This window comes from Otolemur garnettii, unplaced genomic scaffold, assembly GCF_000181295.1.
Source record: "Otolemur garnettii isolate 467f Iridium unplaced genomic scaffold, OtoGar3 scaffold00186, whole genome shotgun sequence".
Taxonomy (NCBI): Eukaryota; Metazoa; Chordata; class Mammalia; order Primates; family Galagidae; genus Otolemur; species Otolemur garnettii.
Window position 1 is genome coordinate 111,076 of NW_003852581.1, and position 19,497 is coordinate 130,572.

Sequence of the window (19,497 nt, forward strand, 5' to 3'; positions counted from 1 at the left end):
TCAGCAATGATGTATGTAGCACTTTTTCTAGAATGAGTTTGTGAACTTAATTGTCAAAACTTGGACAATGATAGCTCTGATGCTCATTCCAAAAAAAAAAAAAAGTCCCAAAATTACTTTGAAGGATGGACTAGGCACTGGAATTAGTGCATAAATTCTCAAGAAGAATACTTCAAAGTTGACCATAGTGATAATCAGCAATGAGGTATGTAGCACTTTTTCTAGAATGAGTTCACAAATTTAATTATCCATCCTCATATGAAAGCTACTGATTTGGGTATATTGATTTTATATCCTGAGATGTTATAGTGTTCGTTTATCAATTCCAGGAGTTGCCTGGTTGAGTCCTTGAAGTTTCTTGGCATCAGATCATGTCGTCAGCAAAGAGTGATATAGTTTGAACTCTTCTGTCCCTGTTTGGGTACCTGGATATCTTTCTCAGGTCTGATTGCTCTGGCTTAGACTTCCCACACTATATTGAATATTATAGGTGGTAGTGGACATCCTTGTCTGGTTCCAGATCTAAGGAGGGATGCGTTCCCTTTTTTCCATTTAATATGATGTGGCTGTGGATTTGTCACATACAGCTTCTACCAATTTATGGAATGCCCTATATGTGCCAATTTTTTAAGCATTCTTATTTTAAAAAGGGTGTTGAATTTTGTCTGTATCCTTCATGGTATGCTTTTTCTACATGTACTGAAAGGACCATATGATCTTTATTTTTACTTGTGTTTATGTGGTAAATTATGTTTATAAATCTATGTTTGTTGACCTAGCCTTGGATCCTGGGATGAAGCCTACCTGGTCATGATAAATTATTTTTTGATGTGCATCTGAATTCTATTTGCTAAGATTCTATTGAATATTTTTGCGTCTACATTCATTAATGATATTGGGCTATGGTTTTCTTTTCTTTTTTGTTTTTATTCTTTCCTGGCTTTGATATTAGCTTTGTAGAAAGAGTTGAATTGAGTCTTCCCGGAATTTGATATCTGTGTAATATCTGGATGTCTCAGTTTCTGGCGAAGTTTAGGAAATTTGAAGTGGTAACATCTTCAACTAAATCTTCCATGCTTTGGGAATTTTCTTCTCCTCTCTCAGGGAGATCTATAATCCATATGATTTTATGTTCTACATAGTTCAAAAATCTAAGAGATTGAGCTGGATTTGTTCTCTTCTATGTCTCTAAAAGACTTGAGAGTAGATGAGATGAGAGCCTTGTCTTCAACTTCTGTTATCCTTTCTTCTCCATGGTTGAATCTGTTGCTGAAGCTCACTGCTGCATTTTGAAACTCCATAAATGCCTCTTTCAATTTTTCTTGTTCTGTTTTTTTTCTTTTTATTTATTAAGTCATTTGTACATAGATCATAAATACATTTCTTCCATTATAGGATTTAATGTGTTGATTATTTGTACAAATTGGAGTGCTCACATCCTACTAAACAACATAGCCTTCATCTCAATTACCCACCCAATTACAGGATTAAGACATTTGTGTTCTACACCTCATAGATCCAACTTGTACTTGCAATATGCTCCATAGGTGTGGTCCCCCTACCAACCCTCTGTCTATAGACCTACCCCTCTCCCTTCCTCCTTCCTCCTCTTCCCTCCTTCATCCTAGGCTATAGTTGTGGTTTCATTTTTCATATGCATGTGTGAGTGATTGTAAATTGGTTACACAGTAGTACTGAGTACATTGGATATTTTTTGTTTCTGTTCATGAGATACTTTACTTAGAATAATATTTTCCAGTTCCATCCATGTAAACATAAAAGAGGTAAAGTCTTCATTTTTTTTTTTTTTTTTGAGATGGAGCCTCGAGCTTTTGTCCTGGGTAGAGTGCCCTGGCATCACAGCTCACAGCAACCTCCAAATCCTGGGCTCAAGCGATTCTCCTGCCTCCACCTCCCAGGTAGCTGGGACAGCAGACACCTACCACAATGCTGGGCTATTTTTTGGTTGCAGCCATCATTGTTGTTTGGTGGGCCAGGTTGGATTCGAACCCACCACCTTAGGTGTATGTGGCTGGTGCCCTGGCCACTTGAGCCACAGGTGCTGAGCCAAGTCTTCATTTTTTTAATGCTACATACATAGTATTCCATGGTATGCATATACCACAATTTATTAGTCCATTCATGGGTCCATGGGCACTTGAGTTTCTTCCATGACTTGGCAATTATGAATTGAACTGTAATGAACAATCTGGTGCAAATATCTTTATTGCCAAATGATTTTTGGTCCTTTGGATATACACTTAGAAGAGGAATTGCAGGATCAAACAGCAGGTCTATATTTAGATCCCTGAGTGTTCTCCAAACTTCCTTCCAAAAGGAATGTACTAGCTTCTGCACTGCCAAGAACACACTCAGTAAAGCAAATAGACTGCCCCTCAGAATGGGAGAGGACTTTTGCAAGTTATATTTCTAACAAAGATCTAATAACCAGAATCCACAGAGAACTCAAACTATTACTAAAAAAAAACAAAAAACAAAAAACAAACAAACAAAAAGTGATCCCATCTCATTATGGGCAAGAGACATGAACAGAAGCTTCTCTGAAGAAAATAGGTTCATGGTCTATAGACACGTGAAAAAATGCTCATCATCATTAATCATCAGACAAATGCAAACCAAAACTACTCTGAGATACCATCTAACTCCAGTAAGAGTACCCCACATCACAAAATCCCCAAACTACAGACGTTGGAGTGGATGTGGAGAAAAGGGAATACTTCTGCACTGCTGGTGGGAATGCAAGCTAGTACGTTCCTTTTCGTGTTCTTATGTCTTTCCTAATTATTTCCAAATCCTTGGTGATTTTTGTCTTTAATTTCATTAATTTCTGGAGATACTTTTTGGACTTCTTTTTGTTGGTTTTCAACTTTGTCTTTAATTTCATTTATCTCATTTGCCATTCATATTCTGAATTTCCATTCTGTCATGTGAACAATTTCTTTCTGGATGGAACTTTCTGCTGTAACTCCATTGTGATCCCTTGGCTGTGATGTTATGATCTTCCTGCTGCCATAATTCTTCTGCTGCTTCCTCCTCATGTTTGTTCTTATGCTAACCTAAAGGGTTAAGATGCCCCAGATCTTAGCTGTAATTGTTTTGTTGGGTTCAAATAGAAATAGATCACTAGATGGCACTCGAGTACCTGAAGTAACAGCTGCTGCTGAGTAGGTGATTTCTTCCTTTAGCTTAGTTATTTTCAGGGTTCAGCAATCTATTAGGTCTAAGTTTGGGGTGGAGCTTCTGGCTCCACTCTCCTAGTGGAAGCTCTAGTGGGGTTTTGTGGGACTGGCAAAGCACAAGAGATTTGGGCATGGTGCCACAGGCATGAGGGGATACTGGATGCTCTAATCAGTGCACTAAATTCCAACAGAGGGACCCTCGGGGATTGGCCTGGGGTGAGGACCCAAGCAGGGCTGAGAATCTAGAAGAAAGTCCATGGTGGGGCTAGAGGGCTACTCCAATCTGTTTGACAAAACTAGGGGATCTGGCAGCGCCTATAGCTCAGTGGGTAGGGCACCGGCCATATACACCCAGGCTGCTGAGTTCAAATCTGGCCCAGGCCAGCTAAACAGCAATAGCAACTCCAACAAAAAAATAGCCAGGCATTGTGGTGGGCATCTGTAGTTCCAGCTACTTGGGAGGCTTAGAAAAGAGAATTGCTTAAGCCCAATAGTTTGAGGTTGCTATGACCTGTGATGTCAGGGCACTCTACTGAGGGCAACATAGTGAGACTCTGTCTCAAAAAAAATAAAAATAAACAACTAAGGGACAAATTGAGAGGCTGCTGCCTAATCCTGGAGGGCAGCACCCTAGCCTATTGCATAGCTGGCTGAACTCTCACTCTTTAGGGACTCTGCGAAGCTGTATCAAACAGGGCTGATGTGGACACCAGCAGCCCCAGATTTCTGTTTTTCTCTGTATTCCTCCTGTCTTTCCTAAACATAAGGTGGCCTGATGTTTCTGTGATGGATAGTAGTCCTCTGGCTGGGCCCCACCCCCTGCCAGTTCCTATACCCAGATCTTCCTTCACTTCACCGGGGAAGCACTTTGTTACAGGTCCCAGGCTATGCCTTAGAGAAGCCAGGAGTCAATCTGCTCCTTCTCCAGCATGTGTCAGGCTCCTGTGGTGCACCTAGCAGTTTGGGGTTGCTGGAGGTGGCCCCAGTTTCTGTCCTTTGCCCTCTGTGGCCTTTGTCTGGTGGGGTAGCTCTGAACAGAATTCAAATTGGTCTTAACCAACCTGGTAGGTGGCTGTGGGGAATGGTGCTAGCCACATGGCAGCTAGGATCAAACAGCAATCCCCATATAGAATCTCTACTTCTGTGCTACACAACTCCCAATCACCTCTTTCCTTTGTTGTCTTCCTTCTTTTCTCCCCACCCAAACCTGTCTTCCATGCTGTCTTCCTGTGCCTTTGTGTGAATGACAGGTACAGCTTCCTCTTCTCCCTACTTTTCCAGGAAAAGGCTGTTGAGAGGCTGCTTCTAGTTCACCATCTTTTTTTCTTCATCTTTTTTACTGTCTCAGCAACCTACCCACCATTTCCACTTATGATTAGTACAGTATTATATATACATCTTTCATAAATATAATGCATGCTTCCTTAAATTTTAAACTGTCTTGGCTCGGCGCCTGTGGCTCAAGTGGCTAAGGCGCCAGCCACATACACCTAAGGTGGTGGGTTCGAATCCAGCCCCGGCCCACCCAAAAAAAAAAAATTAAACTGTCTTTAATATGGCTTCCCACCATTAAATGGATTTAAAACTATTTAATGTTACAAGGCTTTAGATGGGCTAAAATCAAATTTATTGCATTTTCTGGATAGAACCTTTGCAGAAAAACTTAAGCCTCTTCAGACCAAAGTTTCTTACAATTGCTCTAACAGTTATCTGATTCACATACTTGTCCAGATCCCTGAATATGTTCAGCATGTAACAAGTCACACTTACACAATACCTACCCAAATTATGTAATACTAATGAGCAAGTATGTTTATATGCCAAGAAGAAAGAAAAAAAATAAAAGAATGAAAAGAAAGAAGAGAATCAAAGAACAAAAGTAATTGAGAAAGAAGGAAGGAAAAACGGTAGGGAGGGAGTGAGAAAATAAAGCTGCCTCTTTAATGTATTTTTGGTTTATAAACTACAGAAATATATCTACTCCATATTGTAATGTTAGGGATCTTAAAAGGAGTTGAATAATATTCTTGTTAACCCAAAAGTTCTGCATAAAGCTGCATATTCTCTGAATTTAAGGATTATATTGACAACCTATTAGCATGCTTTTATTTGTGAAGATGTTACTGAAGACATTTCATTATGTTATATAGCATTTTCTGTATGAAGATTCATGAGAGAAATTTCTCTGGCCTGTTTGATATGTTTCTACCTTAAAAATTATACAAATAATCATACATTTGAAGGTAGAAGCTTTTATTTTTGTTTCAGATTAATGCAAGGGGACAAAACATCAGGTCATAACATTTGAGTTTGTTAAGTAGAGGCATCTTGCAGTTATGTCCTGCATCCAAGGGGTATCCCATATCCCATATACACCTATATTGTGCCCATTAAGTGGGAGCACATGAATCTTCCTTCTTCTCCTCTGCTCCCTCCCTCATTTCCCTTTCCCCCACCTTGAATTCAATTGAGTTTTACTCTTGTGTGGGCATGTATTAGATTGTCCACTGGTTTCATATTAGTATTGAGGACATTGGATATTGGCTTTTCCATTCTTGTGATACTTTACTAGGAGGAATGTGATTCAACTACATCCAGATTAATACAAAAAATGTAAAGTCATCATCTTTTTATGGCTGAATAGTATTCCATAATATACATGTCACACCACTTTTTAATCCATTCCTGAACTGATAGACATTGAGGTGGTTTCCACATCTTGGCAATCATAAATTGAGCTGTGATAAATAATCTAGCACAAATGTCTTTGTGATAATTTTTTTTTCCTTCAGGGTAGATGCATAATAGTGGGATTGAGGGGCCAAATGGGTCTGATTTAAGTTCTTTACAATACTCCACACTTCTTTCTACAGATGCTGTATTAGTTTGCAGTCCCACTGGTAAAAGTGATCCTCTCTCTCCACATTCGCACCAGCATCTGCAACTTTGGGAATTGTGATGTGGGCTATTCTCACTGGGATTAGGTGATATCTCAGGGTATTTTTGATTTGAATTTCTCTGATAATTAGGGATGATGAGCATTTTCTCATGTTTGTTAGCCATTCATCTGTCTTCCTCAGAGAAGGTTTTGTTTATATCTCTTGCCCATTGACAGATGGGATTGTTTCGCCTTTTTGTTGTTGTTGTTGTTTAATATGAGTTCTCTATAGATCGTAGTTATTAAGCCTTTGTCAGATTCATAACATGCAAATTTATTTTGCCATTCTGAAGGTTGTCTACTTGCTTTAAATTGTTGTGTTAAATCTCATTTATTTATTTTTGTGGTTGTTGCAATTTTTTTTATTTTTAATTTTTTTTAGGATTCAATGTGTTGATTATTTGTACAAATTGGAGTGCTTACATTCTAAGCAACATAGCCTTCACCACTTTTACACAATTACAGGATTAAGACATTTATGCTCTACACCTGATAGATCCAACTTGTACCTGCAATATGTTCCATAGGTATGGTCCCCCTACCTATCCTCCCTTTATCGTCCCACCCCCCTCCCTTCCCCTCTCCCTTCCCTTTCCTCCTTCACCCTTAGGCTATAGTTGTGTTTCATTTTTCACATGAATGTATGAGTGATTGTAAATTGGTTTCACAATAGTACTGAGTAAATTGGATATATATTTTTCCATTCCTGAGATACTTTACTAAGAAGAATATTTTCCAGCTACCATGGAATACTATGTAGCAGTAATTAAAAAAAATGAAGAATTTATCTCTTTTGTGTTTACATGGATAGAGCTGGTTGTTGCAATTGATACTTAATCCTTTTTCATAAAATCTTTCCCCAGGCCTACATCCTCAAGAGTTTTACCCACACTTTCTTCTAAGATTTTTATCATTTCATGTTATAAATTTAAATCTTTTTTTTTTTTGTAACTGGTAAAAGGCGTGAATCCAGTTTTAGCTTTTTTCATATGGGTATCCAGTTCTCCTAGCACCATTTATTGAATATGGAATTTTTCCTCAGTGTATGCTTTTGCTTGATTTATCAATGAACAGATGGCAATAAGAGACAAGTTTCATCTCATGGTTTCCTATTTGGTTCCATATATTTACATCTCTATTTTTTGTGCCAATACCATGCTGTTTTGATCACAGTGGACTTGCAATACAGCCTAAAGTCTGGTAGGGTGATGATCCTGGCTTTGTTTTTTATTACTAAAAATTGCCTTGGCTATATGAAATTTTTTCTAGTTCTTACAAAATGAAAAACTATATTTCCAGTTCTTTATAATATGATATTGGTAATTTAATGGAGATTGGATAGAATCTGCAGATTGCCTTGGGTAGTATAGATATTTTATCAATGTTTATTCTTCCCAGACAAGAGCATGTTATGTTCTTTTATTTGTTAATGTCTTCTCCTATTACTTTTCTTAGGGTTTCATAATTCTCTTTATAGAGGTCCTTTGCCTATTTTGTAAGGTATATTCCTAAGTATTTCATTTTCTTTGAAGCTACTGTGAAAGGAATTGTGCCTTTGTTTAGCTTCTCAACCTTGCTGTTATTGCCATATACAAAGGTGACTGATTTGTGGACATTCATTTTATATCCTGAGACATTATTTTAGTTCTTAATCACTTTCAAGAGTCTTGTGGTTGAGTCTATGGGGTTCTTCAAGTATAAGATTATACCATCAGCAAAAAGGGAGAGCTTGACCTTCTCTGTCCCTATTTGGATGCCCTTCATATCCTTTTCTTACCTGATTGAATTGGATAGAATTTCCAGCACTATGTTGAATAGTAGTGTCAATAGAGGACATCCTTTTGTGGTTCCAATTCTAAGTGAAAAAAAGCTTTCAGTTTTACTCCATTAAGTATGATATTAGCTGTGGGTTTGTCATTGATGGCTTTAATCAGCTTTCAAAAAAGTGCCACTGATGTCTATATTCTTAAGTGTTCTTGTTAGGAAAGGACGCTAAATTTTATCAAATGATTTTTCTGCATCTATTGAGAGGAGCATATGGTATTTGCTTTTGACTCTATTGATATGTTGAATTACATTTATGAATTTACATGCATTAAACCAGCCTTATAGCCCTGGGATTAAGTCTACTTAATCGTAGTGTATATTTTTTTTAATGTGTTGCTGCAGTGTGTTGTCTAACTTTTTACTGAGCATTTTTGCATTGATATTTATTAGTAAAACTAATCTGTAGTTCTCATTTTTAGATGGGTCCTTTCTGGGTGATGTTTGCTTCATATAATATATTGGGAAAGGTTCTTTTCTTATCAATGTTTTGTAATTGGTTCTGCAGTATAAATACAAGCTCTTCTTTGATGGTTTGATAGAATTATGGTGTGAAATCATATGGTACAGGGCATTTTTGGTTGAAAGCTTTTTTATTGCTATTTTGATCTCTGTGCTTCATATTGGTCTGTTCAAGAGATTTATTTCTTCCTGGTTAAGTCTAGGGAGATGGCGTGATTCCAGGTATTGGTCCATTTCCTCCATATTTTCAAATTTTTAGGCATTGAGTTCCCTATAGTAGTCATAGTTAATATCTTGTATCTCTATGGTAGCTGTTGTTATTTCTTCTTTTCCATTTCTATGTCTTAGAGATGTGCTGTTTGTGCTAAGATGACACAGGGTTAATATCCATCTAAAAAGTGTGTTTCTGAATCATTAGTGAAACTTGGGAATTTTTTTTTTCTCTGATAGAGCCATTCCTTTGGGGTATTCTTCTTCTTTTCAGGGGTACCTATAATTTGTATGTTGGAACACTTCATGAAGTCCCATAATTCACTGAGAAAATGTTCCCTTTTCTCTCTTTTTTCTGCCTCTTTACCTATATATGTTTACTCAAGAGTTTTATCTTCTAGCTCTGAGATTCTTTCTTCTCCAAGATCTAATCTGTTACTGATACTTTCTACTGCATCTTTAGGTTCCCTGATTGGCTCCTTCAATTCCCTATGCTCTGTCATATCCCATATCTTTTCTATATTCTGCATGTTTTTTATCCATTTGTTGGTTCTTTATTTTCTGTTTTCTCAACAATTCCCTTTACTGCCTTTACCATCTATATTTTAAACTCCCTTTCTGTAATTTCCATTAATTTTTTATAGGTGGATACCTCTATGGCAGCTGTCTCATGGTAACTTAAGAGAGTTGCTATGTTTTGGTTTTCCATGTTGACAGAATTTTTTCTGTTGGTTCCTTGTCATGTGTGTTTTCTTCTGGTTCATTTCCTTCCCCTACTTTTTCCTTCCACTACCTCTTACACTTTAACTTACCTTGTGTCAGAGCATAGCTGTTGAAGTGTCCTTTTGGCAAAGGCCAAAAGGAAAAGAAAGGTAAAGAGCAAAAAGCAAGAAGGGTAAAAAGCAAAAGAAAAAAAAAGAGAGAAAGAGAAATAAAAGAAAAGGGGGTGAAAGAAAAGAATTGAACAGAAAGAAAGGAAGGAAGGAAGGAAAGAAGGAAGGAAGGAAGGAAGGGAGGAAGGAAGGAAGGAAAAAAGAAAGAAAGAAAGAAAGTAAGTAAGTGACTGGAGAAATGGTGGTATTTGTCAGGGTGCTATTACCACATCTGCAAATCTAGGCCTTTAGTGGTCTGCACTGGGCGGGTCTCTCAAAGCCAGCAGCTCATTATCAGCATGAGAAAAAGCAAAACTCTGTCTCCACCAAATATGGAACAAAAATAAAAGAGAATATTCAGCAATATGTTGCAGTGGGGAAATACCAATATCATCTTTCCAAAGGTCAAAGATAGAAGGACACCCTAGACCATGAGCTATTTATGCCAGACCAATGCCATGACCTCTGATCCAGACCAGTGCCATGTGTCCATAGCACTCAAGAGGAAAGGAAGAAAAATAATAACAATAAAAAAAGGAAAATGAGATAAAGAAAATTAAAATTATAATTATTAAAGATAATAAAAAGTGATATCTTAGCTGCTGTGTGATAAATTTATTTGGAAATTATGAGAATAGCAGAAAAATATTTATCAAAAGAGAGGAAAAAGTAGATATAAAAAAATAATAAAAGCAGCTGAAAAACTAATAAGCATGGAGGAGCCCTTGCTATTAAAGAAAGTAAATATTAAAAAATAAAAATTAAACCAAACCAGAAAGAAGGAGCAGAATAAAAAACAACAAGTACAACAACAAAAAAAGTGGGGGGGGGGGAGGACTAAGGAAAAAGTTGTGACAAGGAACAAAAAAATGGAAGGAATGTACAATATATTGCCTGGACACCAGGTGGCGCTGTGTTGTTAGTACACGGAGAACACACAGCTGCTTTTGCTATATATAAAATAAAACCTGGATGGTACTTTATGGTTGCAGAGGAGATTCAGTCCTGTCTTCCTGACAATTAGGGCCTGGTTACTTTGTCAGTATTCAGACCCTGTGAGATTTGGATCCTAAACCTCTTGCCAGCCTTCTTAGGAGGTACATCAATTTAGTACCCCCTGACAACAATATGGCCTTCCTGGGGTTGCAGGGTGCGCTCAGCTCACCTTTGTTGCCTGAGCCCAGCAATTTTGCCAGAGTCATCCATATACTAGGACCCTGCAGAATGTTCCTCTGGCATGCTCTCCCCATAATGGTGGTGCCCAGCTACCAGCCAAGCCAGTAGGAGATCCATCTTGCCCAGTATTCAATCCCGACTAGTAGATGCTGCTCAAGTCCCCTCACTAATTTAAGCAGTTTAAACTGCTCATTGGAGCTGTTTATTCCAAAATCAGAAAACTTCAGGACAGCCCTTTCCTGTCCCCAGACTTCCACATGAGGGCTGGTCAGCTGGCCCCTGCCCGTATGTAAGTACTTGCCTTCTGTGCCAGCTCTCTTCAGCTCCAGACCTTCTTGCCTACTCCTGGAGTCCACAACTGCTTCATTGTGCCCTCAGAGTGATGTTCCTGTTAAATTCAACAGGCCAGAGGTGGCTGGAGCTCTCATTCCCCTGTCTTGTACCGTGGCTAGAATGGAGCTGTTTTTAATCTGCAATCTTGCTCCACTCCCTACCAGCTTCTTTATAATGATTGCCAGAAATGGAAGTCTTTATTTTGGACCTACTTCTAGAAGCCTAAAAAGGCCCTTACGTAATGCACAAGTGAACAAAGTACCCTTGGCTGCTTCTATTCTTCCCTATTCTGACTTTTCTTTGTTTCCATGCATTGTCATTATATACTTTTAATTTTATTTAGTATTCATCTATGAAAGCCTTAAATTCTTTCTGGAATAAAGCTGGAGATAGATAAATACCTACCTTAAATGAAAAACAGAGCTAATTTTAATGGTTTGAAATGTTTGGTGCTATTATTATTTACAATATATGGAAACTTTATCTCTGTTCTTTTAAAATTAAAACCAGCCAGGCAATGGTGGCTGTAATCATTGCTGTAATCCTAGCATTCTGGGAGGCAAAGGCAGGTGGATTATTTGAACTCAGGAGTTCAAGATGAGCCTGAGCGAGAGTGAGACCTGTCTTTATTAAAAATAGAAAAACTAGCCATGTGTGGTGGTCCACATTTGTACTGTTAAATACTCAGGAGCCTGAAACAAAACCATCGCTCAAACCCAAGAGGTCGAGGTTGCTATGAGTTAGGCTGATGCAACCGTACTCTACCCAGAGTGACAGAGTACAACTTTCTCTCTCTATCTCAAAAAAAAGCATGTAATAAACACCATAAAAATAGCTATATAATGTGAAATAGCTGAAAGAATATTGTACTTTTAGAAACTTTAAAATAAAGTAGTGCAGAATACACATGCCTACTCTACAAGTCAATTCTATGAACACTAGCCACCACTACCACCAATCTGTCAATTTCTTTCTGACTTTCCTGTCTCTAGCACACCTGATTCATGTCCTATCTCCTTATCTTATACATCTCTTTACCAATTCACTGCCAACCCATAACCATCTTAGTTTTTATTCATTTTGTGCCCTGAAAAAGTTTGTATAAATTTCACATATTATATTCTATACATAGATATCAGGCCACTTTAAGACAATTCATGTCTATTTTATATTCAACAACACTGATTGTACAACTGTTCCACACATACTGAGTGCTTAATAATTATCTTCCTTGAAAATGTTCCAGAGCATTAAAAATAACTGCTGCTCAACTGCCTTACTTTTCTTCTTTAAAATGAAACCTCAGCTACTCTGATATTAGTAGTTTCCCTTTACCTTTCATCACTTAAATTGTGGTTGATCCTCTTTTCCTAAAGGCTGTTATTTCATATCTATGTAATATATAATATACATATATATATGTAATAACTTTTATGACTTAGATGTTATGTATGCAAAAGTCAGCAAGCAGACTCATATACTTCTTTTCAAAACATCATATTCTATTAAGGTCTCAGTAAATAATTCTAATAGTGAATGTAAAAGTTAATCTTTCACCATTTTGCTTTTTCCCTTCAAATTTTAGCTCCTTGAATTTCATACACTCTCTGGGGTTTGAGTGACGGTTTTGTTTCAGGCTACTGAGTATTTAACAGTACAAAAAGTACCTACCTTTTTCTACTTTACACACCCTTGTTCTATTTTGCCTTAACAGATGATAGATAAACTTATAAATTCATACATGAATTAATATGCAGCTTGTGAAACATGCAACAAATCTGACAAAAGACTGATAACTAGAATCTACTGAGAACTCAAACTAATCAAAAAAAGCAAACAAACCAATTTAGAAGTGGAAAAAAAGATATGAAAAGAAACTTCTCTGAAGAAGATAGGTGAATGCCCAAAAAACAAGTAAAAAAAAAAAGCTGATCATCCCTAGTCCCCATAGAAATATAAATCAAAAACACCCTGAAATGTATCTAACCCCAATGAGAATAGCATACATCTCAAGGTCTGAAATCTGAAGATACTGACATGGATATGGACACAAGGGAACATACTTACCCTGTTGGTGGGATTTCAAACTAATACAGCCTCTCTGGACAGAAGTATGGAAAATCTTCAAAAAGCTAAAAGTAAACTTTCCATTTGATCCTACAATCCCATTACTAGGTATCCACCCAGAAGGAAAAAATATTTTACCATAAGGACATTTGCTCTACAATGTTCATTGCAGCTCAAATCACAATCACCAAGATGCAGAATCTACTCAAGTGCCCATAAACCCATGAATGCATTAACAAACAGTGGTATATGTATACCATGGAACATTATTCATCCATAAAAAGATGGAAATTTACATCTTTTGTATTAACCTCGATGAAGCTGAAGAACATTTTCCATAAAGTATCACAAGAATGATAAAGGAAGTATCCAATGTATGCAATACTAATATGAAAACAATAGATAACAACTATAGTCCCAAATGAGAGAAAAACACACTTACATTCAAGTGGGTGGAGGAGGGAAAAGGGAAACACAAGGAGGATGGGGGATTCCTAAGCTCTCACCAAACAGGCACAATTCAGGTTTATACAGCATACCCCCAGGAAGAAGGGCTCAACTATAACTTGAACTTTACCTAACAAATGCAAACAATTTAACCAATCATTTGTACCATCATATTCATCTGAAGTAAATTTTGAAAAGAAATTTAAAAAGATATACATTCCGATTTCTGTTCTAAAATTAGAAATATAGATAAAATCTCTAGTAGATAGCCTGTTGTGTTTATGCCAGCATGAGAACAGGGAGATAAGAAAAACCAGTCTTTACAAAAAATTATTCTATCTTGACTTAGGTAGCTAATAAGAAACATAATACATTTTCTCTAGAGAAATTAGTACTCCCAAAAAATTGAAAAACATTTACTATTACACAGAACTATTAAGAAATGACAGTAAGTGTATAATAGAAATAAAAGTAATAAAATCAAAGAATTACCTTTGTATGCACTGTTTGAGAAGATTAGAAATGGCATATTTGGACGTCTACATATGTGAGCACGTTTTTTTCCTAAATGCTTAGAATGGAAACAAATGTGGGAAAAAGTATTCATTACCTTTCCAAATGATCCCTGACCAAGAACTTTCAGCAACTCAAACTGTGCAGGATCTGCTTTCTCATATCCTTCCTTAATATGATGAGTAATAGGAATTTCTTTAACAACTCCTTCATCCTGTAAAAAGACATCCAAATAATATTCAAGTCCAGTTCCAACATCTTAGGATTAGCTCCATTTAGAACCACAAATCATATAAAACCTAATTCCATCAATCTAGCACAGTGTTTTATGGCCTACAGATATCCCTATTTTCCCCATTTTCTGACATACACCAATATACTATTACCATATTCCCTACTACACACAGTAGTGAGACTCTGTAAGATGACAACCCAACAGATTATATCAAACTGGTGAATATACAGAGGCAGACAACATAAGGAACTAGGCCTATTTTACTGATATATATATATATATATAGGGTACATGTCTAGCTATGAAAATTAGGTCAACTTAAGGAGATGGTCAATGTAAGGAGGTGGTCAACCATGGAGGTTCTGCTGTAGTTTCATCTAAATAAAACAATGTAAAATAAAATCTATGCTTCAGCTTTCTCTTCCAAGTAGATAGTAATATAATGTTAACAACTAATAATCTCGAGACATTCCCTGGTATATCACTTATAAGGTACAATAAGAAATAGTCAAGATAAAAATTTATAAATTGTTAAGTATGAAACAAAATGTCAGTATCAATAGTTCTTTTTAATTTTTGTTTGTTTGTTGTTTTGTTTTTTACAGTGTTGTGAGGTATTTATTAAAATATTTCTTAGTAAAAAGATAATGTCAAAGAGTGGTCAGCCAACTCTCCTTTGCCTTCATAATAGTGTTTTATACACTTTTAAATATTTAAATGTTCAACAAGCCATATCAGTAAAAAGGAAACTGACATAGACAATAAAAGCAAAAAGAAAGAAAAAGAAAAAAGAAAAATCTGCAGAGCCCAAGCAAATGTTTTGAAGCCATGGCCCTACTTTTACTGAAATTTTGTATATAAATTGTATGCCAGATTTTCTAACACTGTATCAGGCAGAAAGGAAGCCACCCAGGGAATATTTCTGCCCTTTGGTACAGTACTCCACTCAGTTGTGATGAATATACTCGTGAGTTGTAATTCTAGTCCCTAAAGAATTATAACAGAAAGGATGAAAATAAACCTCCAATGTATTGTGTACCATAAAACATTACAGCAATAGGGATATCTTGTCTGATACTCTATATAAAATAGAAAACTAAAACCCGCAGAGTTTAAGTTCTCCTGACTACTTAATCACAACATCTGGAAGTCTTGATAGCCTTCCATTATACCATATAAATTTTGGTCTGGATAGCAAGAATATTCTCAATTTACTTTTCAATAATACATTATTCAATAGTGATTATGGCCAAAATAGATAAGAAAATGGTCACAAATAGGCTGGCTTCATGGCAGCTAAAATAATATACATGTCAAACTAGTAGTGAGACATTCACTGTCTCAAGATAATATCTAAGCAGAAGAATTTAATCAGGAATGAAGACTAATCAGCTGTGAAAATGTGTCATGGATGTTTCTTATACATCAAAATAGTATTTTGCCAGATCCTTTTAGATAGTAATGTATAAATGTTAAATTTTTAAAGATAAAAATTACATCAAAATTAAAAATTAAATTAAGTCAAAGTAAATAAATCTAATAAAAGAATGAGAATTTCCCTGTATGAAATGGGCCTTTATAAAAAAATTCAACCTTTTAAAATGCAAATACAGCAAAATCTCCATATTTGACTACCTCTCTACACTTACCAACTCCTTAAGTTGACCTAATTTTTATATACCAGAAATGTACCACAAGAATTCAATGGAAGACTGATTTCTACATGTACCTTGATCACTTGGACTGTAACACAAAATATTACTTTACCCTGTATAACCTCCAGTTGAGTTCACTCTATACCAAGATGTAGAAGTTTTGTGCTTTCTCACTTAGTTGTATTATTTTATCTTTAGTAGAAGTTCTTTTTTCATGTTTTATTATTACCATGTGTGAGTTTAGGTCTAATGTCCTATCGTTTATTATGTGTTGAGGAAAATTATTTTCAACAGGAAGGACTTGATTGAATTATAGATATATCCTACAATTACTGGAAAATTTTATTTAATTGAAACATTATGGCCTAAAGGAAAGAACTCAACCCAAAGAGCTATCATTGCAGGAAAAAGGTAATACACTTTCTGGAAAGCAGCAGCTGAAGGAAAACGAGAAGACATTTGGGTTTTACCAAGACAACAGCAACATCAAAATATGCAAACATGAGTACTTGGAGAAACATGGTAAAAAAGTGGAGACCTATAGCAGAAAAGGTGTAAAACTTTCCTCAATTAAGTTAATGAAGCCACATTAAGCAGGTTCAAATACATGAGGGCAATTAATGTCTGGACCTCTGGGCTGATGATCCAAGAACCTACTAAAAAATTCATACATGAATTCAGGATGGGAAATTTCTGAGCATCAAGTGATTGACTTAAGAAATTTAAACTGCAACATGAGATCTCCTAGAAAGTCTTGTGTGATAATTCCAATGAAGTTCCAGTAGAAGTTGTGTAAAAGTCTGTCAAAAAGTTCCTGGACTTGAAAATTGGTTTCATTCTTCATGAAGAATGAGGTGAATTCATTTTATATTTGTCACAAGCATTGGGGTTTGCTTATTTGTTTTTCTGCTTAATTTCAAAGATAAAATGTACTTACTTTTAGAGGGAGGAAGGCTCATCTTTAAAAATGAACATTAAATATATCTGGAAGAGCAGAAGTTTATGTAATCTCTTATGTATAATTAAACTAAAGAAATACTTCAATGGGACTTAAAAGTATTCTTTTTTGTGTTTCCAAAGTTTATTAAAAATCAGAGAATAGAAAATTCTTACATAAAAATATGTGAATTTTCGCTTCCACATTGCTGGGCCCCCCCCCCAAAAAAAAAAATCTGACATGAAATCTTTTGTTGAACCTGTAGTGTGAGACCACAGTGGTAGCCAGTTAAAAGTTTTTTCTTTTTTAATCAATAAATTATATTTGGCAATTATTTTAAGTTGCCTATAGATAGGGCCATGCTGCTGTGTTTTGAATCACAGAATGTTGTATATGTTTGTGTGTGTGTACATGTGTGCATGCATGTGTGTGTATCTCTCTCTTTCTTTGTGGTAATACTGTAATACAGGGGTCCTCAAACGTTTTAAACAGGGGGCCAGTTCACTGTCCCTCAGACCATTGGAGGGCCAGACTGCGGGCCCTGGGACAAGTCGACTGCTAAGAAGGACAGGCAGTGGCAGCAAAACCTCCCAGCAGGCCAGATAAATGTCCTAGGTGGGCCATAGTTTGAGGATGTCTGCAATATGAGATAGCTTATTTCATCAACTTATCAGGGTGCCGGATAGTAAAGAATTTTTTCAGTCAATTGACAAAAAAATTGTGTACACACAGTAAATATTATTTCTTAGGCAACTGTAACTTTTTATATAGTTGTAAAATTCCATTATTTCCATTGCCAAAGAAATATCAAGAACTTTGTCTATCTATATAAAAAAGAAAATTATTTTGGGCGGCACCTGTGGCTCAAAGGAGTAGGACACCAGCCCCATATGTCAGAGGTGGCAGGCTTGGACCCAGCCCTAGCCAAAAACTGCAAAAAAAAAAAAAAAAAAAAAAAAAAAAAAAAAAAAAAAAGAAAGAAAGAAAGAAAATTATTTTTTATACAGTAAATATTTTAAAGTCTGCAAACATACTGTGTCCTTGCAGAAGTGGATGTGCTAAGGAACAGAAATATAGGTGGGGCTTTATTCATTAGCTTTCCTGCCTCAAGATTTTATATATATATATATGTGTGTTTTCTAATGTTTGCAACATAAATGAAGATTTTTTTATACATTCTTTCATTATTTAAAAAGGATGAAGTGTGCATACATATTGTAAGAACTTAATTTTGTAGCAAGCGGCTTATCATAGGATTTGACCATATAATACATATTTTTAGTAAACAAAGTTAAATAGTCATAAGTAAGAATGTAATTAGTTGTATTTTCAAATAAGTAACTCATCCCCTTTTTTTCAGTACATTAAAAATAGGCATCAGCTTGGACTAGTAAGATGGCCATCTAGAGGCAGCTTTCACCAGAGGCTCCTGTCCAGAGGGAGAGATACTGGACAGAAGTGGATTCAGTGAAACCGAAGGTGGGGAGTTGAGCTAAGAAAGAAGATAGATAAGTGCATATCATCTTTGCTGAGGCAAGCTGTGACTCCAAGAAAACAAATTCCAGGTCCAAAAATCATTACCAAGAGGACAACAGATCCCTCCCCAAAGCAATAGGCTTGCTGTGGGTTCTCTGCAAGCAAGTCAGGAACAAAAGACCACTCATTTCACCCCACAGGAGAGAACCACTAAACATTGTGCCTCCTTCTCCAGGGAGATCCCACTTGTGATCCTAGGCATCATCCTGCCCAGCATAAAAATGAACAAATATTTTCCTTACAATTCTGAATTCCCAGTCCACCCTTCCCCTCTCACCTGGTGGTCTTAAGGTCTGCCCCCTGCAGAGCCCAGAATGTATGGCATTCTCTGAGAGGCCTGGGCACACTGTGTGGGACCCTAAACAGCAATGCAGAAACAGTGACTCAAGTGGAATCTGGGGCTGCAGAGAGAAACAGACATGCAGGAGAGAGAGATGCACTGTGATGGTATGTGGCAAGCAATCTTTTCTCACTTGGTGGCTCATCGGAGGGGTCCAGGCTCCATCCCCTTGGGATTGTCGGATGGAATTGCCTGTATATTTCTACTATAAGGCCACTGGAGACCCTCTGAACTCTCCCAATTGAACAATGATTGTACTGACTGGGACAATCTTATTAGAATTCTCAACCTAGGCTGTCCACCCAAGGACCCTCTGAGGTTGAGTACCACTTGTTTTCTAGCAGGAAAAGATTGATTCTTCTACTCCAGCTGTCACTGGTGGAAGGTGGGGAGGTGCAGTTGCTTATATCTCTCCCTAGCTGAAATTTCAGCCCAATACCACAACTCATAAGGATTGGGTAGAAGCTGTCTGACCTCAAGACAGAGCCAGCTTACACTACCTCAGGAAGTAGGTTCTCAGAGTTTTTGGCCGCAGCTTTGAAAGACACCTTTGCAAACCTGTAGGAGTAAAACCACAATCACGAGCACCAGCTCATTGGTAAAGAACGGGATAACTCTGCTTCCTGAGACCCCAAATCCAATCTCACTCTACCAGTTTTAATTGCCAAATTGCAGAAAATACTCAGGGGGCACAATCAGTGGATCAACTCTGCAAACAGGAATAATCACAGTAGATTGACTCCTCAAGGAAT

At 36.8% G+C, this 19,497-nt stretch overlaps 1 protein-coding gene across 1 annotated transcript in view; it reads right to left on the reverse strand.

The window, feature by feature from the left end:
• The window catches only part of RPS6KA6 (ribosomal protein S6 kinase A6), a gene marked incomplete at its 3' end in the record, with an annotated part of 185,692 nt that overhangs the window by 87,088 nt on the left and 79,107 nt on the right, over positions 1 to 19,497 (reverse strand). Inside the window, 1 exon segment of the mRNA XM_023507530.1 lies at positions 14,140 to 14,256. Within this exon segment, the coding sequence (XP_023363298.1) occupies positions 14,140 to 14,256 (117 nt within the window).